This window comes from Rhinatrema bivittatum, chromosome 14 (genome assembly GCF_901001135.1).
Source record: "Rhinatrema bivittatum chromosome 14, aRhiBiv1.1, whole genome shotgun sequence".
In the NCBI taxonomy this organism is placed as follows: domain Eukaryota; kingdom Metazoa; phylum Chordata; class Amphibia; order Gymnophiona; family Rhinatrematidae; genus Rhinatrema; species Rhinatrema bivittatum.
Window position 1 is genome coordinate 74,892,555 of NC_042628.1, and position 10,220 is coordinate 74,902,774.

General features: G+C 45.1%; 1 protein-coding gene across 1 annotated transcript in view; it reads left to right on the plus strand.

Moving 5' to 3' along the window:
- KMT2B (lysine methyltransferase 2B) overlaps positions 1 to 6,822 on the plus strand; it is a 357,171-nt gene extending 350,349 nt beyond the window's left edge. The window contains exons 37-38 of the mRNA XM_029577331.1: positions 4,092 to 4,221; positions 5,316 to 6,822. Of these exons, the coding sequence (XP_029433191.1) occupies positions 4,092 to 4,221; positions 5,316 to 5,591 (406 nt within the window). The 3' untranslated portion in view covers positions 5,592 to 6,822. The remainder of the gene's footprint in view (positions 1 to 4,091; positions 4,222 to 5,315) is intronic.
- The last annotated feature ends 3,398 nt before the right edge of the window (positions 6,823 to 10,220 follow it).

Below are 10,220 nucleotides of genomic sequence, written 5' to 3' on the forward strand. Positions count from 1 at the left end.
CCTGATTTGTGGAGGGTCCCTCCTGGTTCCCAACTGGACGGTGGTAACCCCGGTGGTCTTACGCTCAATCACAATGGTCCGTCACCAGGCTAGAGTCCAGAGCGGCTCGCCTGGCGCTACTGTCTTTTTCTGCCGCTGATGCGGGGAAAGGCGGACCGAGTGTTGTTGGACAAAGCGACATCCATGGCCTACATCAATCGCCAAGGCGGGACACAGAGTCTACTGCTGGCGGAAGAGGCGCAACTCTTGGTATCCTGGGCGGTACAACATCTCAGCGACATTGCAGCGTCTCGCATTGCCGGGGTCGACAAAGTCCAGGCACGTTTGCTCAGCTGTCATCATCTGGACCCCGGAGCGTGGGAGCTGGCGGACGAGGCGTTTCTCCTCATCTGCGACGCGTGGGGAGTGCCTCAAATGGATCTGATGGCCACATGGCACAACGCGAAGTCTCCGCGATTTTACAGTCGGCGTCAGGAGAGGAGAGCCGAGGGAGTCGACGCGTTATTGCTCCCCTGGCCGACGGAGGTGTTGCTCTACGTGTTTTTCCCCCATGGCCGATGTTAGGCAAGGTCCTTCGGCGCATGGAGTTGCACCCGTCCAACGTGTTCATGGTGGCGCCGGAGTGGCCGCGGCGGCCGTGGTTCGCGGTCCTCATTCAGTTATCAGTGGATGCTCCACTCCGCCTTCGGGGGTTGGCGGGGCTCCTCCGCCAAGGCCCCGTCTGTTTGGAGGATGCGGATCACTTTTGTCTCGCGACATGGCTTTTGAGAGAAATCGGTTGTAGAAAACCGGTTCCTCGGGTCCACGCTGTGGAGGTCCAGAAAGCAGTCTACGTCCTTGGTTTTGTCCGAGTCTGACCCTTCTTCCGCTTCCATCCCCGAGATCCTGGCGTTTCTTCCGGCTGGTCTTGCCACAGGACTTGCGTGCAGTTCCCTCCGAGTCCAGGTTGCGGCCCTTGCTTGCGAGGTAAGGTTCATGGATCCTCCCTCGCCCTGCATCCGGATATCTCCCGTTTTTCTTCGGGGGGCGAAACATCTCCGTCCTCCATTCCGTCATCCGTGCCCGTCTTGGAATCGGACTTGGGTTTTCTCCTCCCTCTGCCGCTGCGCGGCACCGTTTGAGCCCTTGAAGCGGTCGACTCTTATCGATCTCACGTTGAAGACTGTATTCCTTGTCGCCATTTCTTCGGCACGGCGGGTTTCGAAGTTGCAGGCGTTGGCCTGTAGGGAGCCATTCTTGCGCACTTCCGACTCGGGAGTCTCCTTGCGCACAGTCCTTTCTTTTTTTTGCCAAATGTGGGGTTGGCGTTTCATTTAAATCAGTCAATTGAGCTTCCCGAGTTCCCGGTAGGCGATTCCTCGGACCCGAAAGTGAAGGACTTATGGAAGCAGGATGTGCGGAGGTCCCTCCTTCGCTATCTGGAGGGTACCAATCCTTTTCGAGTGACAGATCATCTTTGTTCTGTTCGCCGGTCCCAAGAGAGGGGCCGCAGCTTCCCGGGCGCCGATCGCCCGTTGCCTCAAGGAGGCCATTGGCTCAGCATACTTAGTGCAGGGAAAGCCTGTTCCCGTGGGTCTCAGGGCTCACTCGTCACGATCCCACACTGCGTCTTGGGCGGAATCGTCTCTGGTTTCGCCTCAGGAGATTTGCAGGACAGCTACTTGGAAGTCGTTACATACCTTCATTCAACATTACCGGTTGGATGTTCAGGCTGCCGAGGCCGGAGGGTTTGGAGAGAGGGTACTCCGAGCGGGACTCTCTGCTTCCCACCCTCGGTAAGTTAGCTCTGGTACATCCCAGGTGTCCTGGACTGATCCTGGTACGTACAGGGAAAGGAAAATTAGTTTCTTACCTGATAATTTTCGTTCCTGTAGTACCAAGGATCAGTCCAGGATCCCGCCCGCAGTGCTACGCTAAAGTAACAGAGAGTCCGCTCATCGTTGGTTTTAGTAAGCTGCCCCTTGTTTCTTTGCTCTCTCGGTTGGGGAGTCTGGTTCTTGTAGGGGTGTTGGAATTTCCGTTTCATTGGCAAGTTTGTGTAGGTAGCTATGGTTGCCTTATGGATTTTCTACTTTGACATTACGTATGACTGAGGGGCTGTGACTGGCACAGGGGCATATATGCTCCGCCCACAAGTTTTGCTCTGTCTCCATCTACTGGTGCGGAGTCACAACCCAGGTGTCCTGGACTGATCCTTGGTACTACAGGAACGAAAATTATCAGGTAAGAAACTAATTTTCCTTTCCCTCTGAAAGGATGAAAGTGGATATCCCATCCACCCTGCACCTACCCATAGAGAGGCGGTAGTACTGCGTGTGGGCGGGACGGATTAGGCCAGGGCTTCCCAAACCTGTCCTGGGGACCCCACAGCCAGTCGGGTTTTCAGGATATCCACAATGAATATGCATGAGATACATTTGCATATCATGGGACTCAGTATATGCAAATTTAACTCATGCATATTCAGTGTGGATATTCTGAAAATCCGACTGGCTGTGGGGTCCCCAGGACAGGTTTGGGAAGCCCTGGATTAGGCTATTTAATGCTTGCTTGGGTTACTTTTTTCCCCACACTGGGGGTTAGACTACTGTGCCATTGCGGTACCTGTGAGCTGCTTACCTCACAGTCCTTCAGCACTTCCCCGAAAGGTACTGTTCTGATATGAAGAACATCTCCTTAATGCAGGCAAAATAATGCCAAAATGCTGCATTGTCGTGTTGGTCATCAGCATCGGTTTCCAAGATAAAATCTGGAAGATAAACTATAGCTGGGTGTACAGATTCTCATATGGAAGAGCTATAGTAACCAAAGACTAACAGATTTGCTAAAGATAAGTATTGTTCATAAAGATTTTAATGCTTATTCGATGACATACTTGATGATCACTGAAGCAGTGTGTTGTGCTGGTATGTGATTGAAAGTGGTGACATTCAACCAATCATGGCAAGGGCTGACGGCAGTTTATCAACCTGCAAAGCAATGTTGATATGCTATACAGCCTAATTCATCACCTTGCATGATAGCAGTCTAAGAATTTGCAAATGCATGTATTACAAGAATTTTTCTATATAATTGTTTTAGTATTGATGTTTCATATAGGAGTTATTTATTTATTTAAAAACTTTTCTATACCATCGCAACGGTTTACAAATGGGCACATAGACTAAGGTAAGTAAATGTAGGATATCTTACATTCTAACAGGTGCCAATAAAGTTCGGTTACAATTTCATAAATAAAATCATTTGAGTATTGTTGGTCAAGTCCAGGTGTATTATTGAGTTACTATCGCTTTGAGATATTACTTCTTAAATGTAGGATTGAGTAAATTCATTCTCATCTGCATTACCCTGTACTTTCATTCTCTACCCTCCACACTCTTTAGTGAAGGCTTTTTTAAAGAGCCATGTTTTTAAATTTTTCGTAAAAGTTTTGAGATTATTCTGTAATCTGAGTTCGGGTGGCATCGTGTTCCATAGTATGGGCCCAGCCAATGATAAAGCCCTTTCTCTCACTTGGGTTAATTTTGCTGACTTTACTGAAGGGACTGTTAGTAGTGCTTTGTTTGCTGAGCGGCGGTTTCTTTGTGGAACGTGTACTCGTAAGGCTGTGTTTAGCCAGTTTGCTTCTTTATCATATATTAGTTTGTGTATGGTGCATAAGGCCTTGTATTTTATCCTGTTAGAGAACAGTGACTATTAAATCCTGTTTTATTTTGGTTTTCTGATATTTCAGCGCCAAAGAATCTGAACTGTACCTTTTCAGCGCAGATGTTTTTTGACTCTAACTTGTCAAGATACCCCTGCACCTAAGAGTGTAGGGGGTATCTCAGCCTCAGTGTTTTGATGCTGAAGTGTCTACTGTTGATTCCCAGCTTCTTGAGATTTTAAAAGTTTTTCTGATTTACCTTTGGGAGGGCCTAGATGCTTATATTTGAATCTGATTACCTTGCATATAAATACAATCACCTATCATTCCTGGACAGCAATGTTGACATGTCCTAGGATCCTGCTGACTCTCTCTTTCACAGCTTCCATTTATTATTTTCCCTGTTTCAATTTCAATGGTCTTCCATGTTTTGATATTCCTGCAGATCTGCTATCCATGGACGAGGGCTCTTCTGTAAACGCAATATTGATGCAGGAGAGATGGTTATCGAGTACTCTGGAATTGTTATCCGCTCGGTGTTGACGGACAAACGAGAAAAGTACTATGATGGCAAGGTACGATGGGAGGGAAAACAAAATCAAGGCAAGCGAGGGGTATTTAATGTCTTGCTGGGAGGAAAGGAAGAAACAATGTTTGTAACCATCGTCAACAAGAAGGAGCAGCATTCTATCTAGCCTTGATTCTAGTCCCAATGTTTTCTTATAGCAAAATTCCCAACTTTGCGCCTTCCCCATGCCTCCTCTCACCCCCCCCCCTCCCCTGACAGCACACTCCAGGTGTGAAAACAGAAACCATCTAAGGGCTCCCCAACAACCTAGCTCCATACCAACCTTGGTTGAGCTAGATCCAGTCATTTAGAAGTTACAAGGAGCACACACATAGAGAAACCACAACACATGCAGAAATGTATATGATCTGATCGGCCTCTCTTTATATAGAATCAAGGCTATAAAAGGGATATGCTGTGTTCAGAAGTGCTTTGGAATTACTTATATATAAACTCTTTAGGAATTGACCAACCACTGGTGGCATTGCATGTTAATCCCATGTCTTGCTTGGGGACTCCAGTCACATGATATCATATGTCCAGCATTTTCTGTTTGCTCTTCTGTGTGTGTGGTTGAATAATTTGGTAGAGAATGGAAACAGTTATCTGATTAGAAAGAAATGAATTCCATTAGTGAGTAAAGAGAATTGTAAAGAAGAGATTCCCTTGCCTTGTTCTGCCCTCCTTCCCCCAGTTTTCCTTTCCTTTTGCTTATTCCCTGCCCTCCACCACTCCTTTTTGGCTTGTGTATACTCTACCCTCCCCATTTTCCCCTTATCTTCCTTTCCCTCACCTACTACTATCCTACTCTTTCTTTCTCCTTCTTGCTTTGTCTTGTCCTCTTACTAACCCTCATCACCCTTTCCTCCTATTCTATCCTTTCTTTCCTCCCTTCTTCTCCATCTTCTGCTGTTCTCTCCTGTCTTCTCTGCCCTTGCTTCTCCTTTCCCTCCCCATCTTCATACACTGTCCTCCCTGCCTTTCTTCTCCCTTTTCCCTGTCCCCACACTCACCCTTTTCCATGTCCTCTTCTAATATCATTACCCTCTACTTCTCTGCCTGCCTTCCTCCATGTACTAAATGTTTGTTCTCTGCACACAGGGCATAGGCTGTTACATGTTCCGCATTGACGATTTTGATGTGGTGGATGCCACTATGCATGGCAATGCAGCACGATTCATCAACCATTCATGTGAGCCCAATTGCTATTCCCGTGTCATTCATGTGGAAGGCCAGAAGCACATTGTCATCTTTGCACTCCGCAAAATCTACCGTGGTGAGGAGCTCACCTATGACTATAAGTTTCCTATCGAAGATGCTAACAACAAGCTTCCCTGCAACTGTGGGGCCAAAAAGTGTCGTCGTTTCCTCAACTGAGAACCCAACCTATGAAGATTTGAGACCCCCACATAGAGAAGCCAAGCAGCAAGATCCCCTGCAATAGTGTGGGCATCTTCTCAACTAAGCCCCCCACTGGAGAGGACAGGTGTTTCCTCAAATAAAGACAACTCTCCAGGAGAAGGACTGAAATCCAAGACCTGTTTTCCCTCTAAAGAAGGAAAGGGAAAAAAGTAGCTTGAGCTTAGTGCATAAAGATAAGAGGCCTGGGAAAGCCCGAGAGAGAGTACCTGACTTAAGCCAAGGTGGCTGTAAAATACCCCTCTCCAGCAGCTGCTGCCAATATTTAATCCTCTACTCCAGAAAGAGAGTAGATGTTGGAGAAAAAAGCAGAGAGACAAGTTGCTTCCTGCACTAACTGCCAGGGATTATGGGGATGAGAGACCTACACTGAGATTAGAGGAGGCTGCTCTAGCCTGAGAAAGGGACTAGAGAGATGAAAGATCGATGCTGGTTACTTCAAGGGCAGGAGAAGCTTGATAAGCTTTGGGAGAGGGAAGTGTGATCAATGGGTGGGGCCACGGCTTCTGCATCCTTAAATTGCAATGGAAGCAAACCGCCAAGTGTGTCCCTATCTTCCTCATTTCTTCTCGCTTTGCCTCTTCTCAGTTCTGTGCATCTTGCCCCTGTTGGATCATCATCTGTATCTACAGGGCCTATCTCTCACTGGAGACTTGGGTTAGGAGATGAGCGAGAGAGGGGAAGAATAAGGAAGCAGAGGCATTGGAGTAGAAGGGAAATCTAAGAATGGCCGAACCTTCTAATGGAAGTCTGGAAACATGTTCAGCCTCCAGAGTAAATGTGGTGCACTTCTTGTGATAATGGGTGAATTCTACGATCGGCTGGCCTCATGAGTTATAAGGAGGGGCTACTAAGTTGGCCTCCAAATATAGGTAGAAGAGAAGACCCAACTGGTGGGGCTTCACTCATGAACTAGTAGGAAACTGGCTTCTAGGCATCATATGCTTCCTGTCCTCGTAACGCTCTTACCATACACACCCAAACCTCCTGATTGTATGACTGCAGAGTTCATGGGATGACTGAGGGAAGTGTCCCCACCCCTTCAAAAGGTCTCCCAGAGAGCTCTTCTGGAAGATTGAAGAGGGCTTCCTCAATCAATTATAGACAAACTACTAAATCACTTGATCTGTAAATTTTAGTTTTTAGTTCTGCAGTTTCTCTTGCATCTTTTCATTTTTTATCTTTTGCATTTTTTGGGGGGGGGGGGGGGGGGGGGGGGGGGGGAGAATGGGAAAGATGGTGGCATTTTAGCAGCCTCTTCCATGGGACTGAGTCCATGTGTGTGTGTGTGTGTGCGTGTGTGTATCTGGACTAATGAATCAAGGATCTTTGAAACCCTTGCTGTTTGGGGCCCCTAAACGGATTGTGTGAGCATTAAGAATTAATATTTTGGATTGTCAGGTTTGCATGGAAGTTCTGTTACTAGAACCCTTGGTATGGTTTTGTTTTTTTTTGGGGGGGGGGAGGGTGCCAGGTGAGTTTTTCCCTATTTTGTCCTTATGTGGGGGTTGAGGGAAGAAGAACCCCTCCCCTCACAGCTGAGCTATACTAACATTACAGCAGTACTTCTCCTGAGCCAGTAAGACATTGAGGGGATGTTATACTGAAATAGGCTAAGAATTAAAAACTCCTCTTCTCTTTGGCCTTCACCCAATCACAGCTCAGCCTTGCGTTGTGGGCGAAAGCCTTTATATGGGCAATACACAAAGCGGCAGGAGCTGTGTATGTACCATTATAAAACAGCGGTCTTGTGCCATATTTCCAAAGCACACCCAGAGACCAATCCTATACACCCTCCACTGACTGGAAGATAACACCCAGGCAGTAAAACAGTCTGTTGATCCTTCTGCAAATCCTCCTGAAGCTCAGGAAGCACTCATACTTGGAACCAGGGTCATAAATCACATCATATGTGACTGGTTTATTTGCATGCAATATCATAGCCAGTGTGGACCAATGGGAACCTGGTGTTGAGGTAATGTACGACTTCTGGCTGCTTCTTAAAAGCCAGGGAAGTTGTGTAGAACCTGTTCTAAATAACTTAAAGATAATCACTTGGTAAGGATTTGAGCTGGGTGACTGTGGTGTTTAGAAATACTGTACAGTATAGGTTTTCTTCCTGCAGTACGTCATTGATACTGGACCAAAAGGTGTTTGAAAGGCTCAGCCCCAGGCGCATGTGCACTGTAGACCCACAACATTTATTTTACAGCGTGGGAGGTAAATAGAGGAAAGCTAGTTTCTTCCATAATTTCAGGGACTGTTAGTCTCTAACTCTTCTCCCTCTTCCACACCCCTCACCCACTAGTGTTGTGAGCTTCAGCAAGGAACATGGGTATAGAGAGCAAGTGTCCCCAAAAGGAAAACCCACACCAGCCCTCCTCACTACATCCACCCCCTGCTGCAGTGCCTGGAAGATTGGATCCGTCACATAATCCAGCTTAATGTCACAGGTGCTCTGGGTCCTCTCCCACCCCTCCCCACTCGGACTGGAATAGAATTCTCTGTCTTTCTGGGAGGGGGACATGGAGAGGTTAAGATGTCGTGGTTGCAGATGACCATGGACAGAAGTGTGGTCTTTTTTTTTTTTTTTTTTTTTGTATTTTCTTAAAAAAAAAATTGTGAAAATTTTGACTAGTTATTCTAACTTGTGTTTAAAACCCCTCAGAATAAAGCTGAATAAGTAAAAAAGCTGTAAATATTTGTATACATATTTCTAAACCTGTTTATTTTCTACGCACTTTTTTATTTAAAAAATCAGTCAGTAAAAATGTTGAGATGTTTTGACTTCCTGTTCGTATAATTTTAAAATAAAAGATTTTGTCAAAAGAGAACAGGATGGGTCTTTATTTTGCTGCGGCTAAATCCTGTGGTTTAACTCTGCACACATCGATTCAAGCAGTTCGTTAGACAACTCCAATAGTACAAGTGGATACACGGCAGATACCCAAAGCTGACCGACTGACTTTAATACGGCAGTGCATAACCCTGGAAAATAACATGCCACATAATGCAAGGGAAAGAGTTCAAAATGCCACGGCAATTATGCCTATAAATTAAAAAAAATAAAACCTAAAAACAAAAATGCAATAAAATATACAACTATGTCCATTTAAACATTCTCAAAGTATTAACATTTAAAACAAAAGCCACTGTTCACAGTCTCGCAGAGGACCTGGGTTCAATTGCCAGACTGAGTCTTTCACTTCGTGAGATGGTCTTTTAGTAATAGAGTAGCTAGAATCAGGGCCCGTAATTGCAGAATTCTGCGAGGAGCCCTGCTGCTTAACCCCTACCTGAGGACTGTTGCTCACATGACTGGGCTAAGTGAGTTGGGAGGTTGTGAATCCCAGCCCCAGTTCTTTGTGAGCTGGAAGTACAAAGCAGGAGAAAACTGCTAGGCCAAAAAATACACAAGTCGCAAAATGCAAAATTTAAATTGAAAATAGTTTTTTTTCCTTTTGTTCACTGTACTGTGTTTTTAATTTTAAAATGTTTATGAATCGTTCTTTCCAGATTAAAAATTGCTTAGTGATCTACAAAATATACACAAACTGTAATACAGTCCACTTAGTTTTTCACATACAACATAAAACCAATTAAACAAAACATAAAATACATTTTAAAAAATACTGATCCTGTCTTCCTTACCTGTAATCTAGTCACTGCTTCACTGTTTAACAACTAACCAGGCCCTTTCAAACTCTTCCAGAACTATATCAGTTCTGGAAGAGTTTGAAAGGGCCTGGTTTCAAACTCTGAAAGAATTTGAATAACAATACAGGTTATTCATTCCATAACTTAAGGATAGTGGAGGAAAAAGCCTTGTTTTGCAAACATCATGCTTGAACGCCTTTACTATGGAGGACTAACCCTTCTCAGTACCTTAAATGCCAAAATGAGACATTTAAATCTACACCGCTGGGAGATGGGAAGCCAGTGCGGTTTCAAGAGAAAAGGGGACGCTGATGTGGGCCACTGCATTCTGAATAACCTGCATTCTCTTAATCCCAATTCATTGCAGTAATCAAACTGTGACAACAGTTAGCCTTTCTTGTCTGTCGTCTCATAATGCCTTTTTCTTTTCCTTTTAATATCTCGCATCTCTATCTTTCCATCTTTCTCTTTTTGTATGTTAGTAGCAGCAGCCTAGTTCCTTCCCGTTGCAATAGGTTCCCCCTTCCCCAGAATTTTCCCCAGTTCCTAACAAATCTGAAACCCTCTTCCTTGCACCATCTATCCACGCATTGAGACTCTGGAACTCGGCCTGCCTCTGGAGTCCTGCACACGGAATATGGACCATTTCCGAGAATGCAACCCTGGAGGTTCTAGATTTCAGTTTCCTGCCTAAATGACTGGAAAGGGGACAGTAAGTAAATCCACGGCTGTAGCACTAAACTTTCAAAAGGGAAACTTTGATAAAATGAGAAAAATAGTTTGAAAAAATAAATAAAATATTAAAATTAAAATTAAAAAAAATTTGAAAGGTGCAGCTACAAAGTTAAAAAGTGTGCAACAGGCATGGACATTGTTTAAAAATACAATCCTAGACGTGCAGTCCAGATGTATTCCTTGCATTAAGAAAGA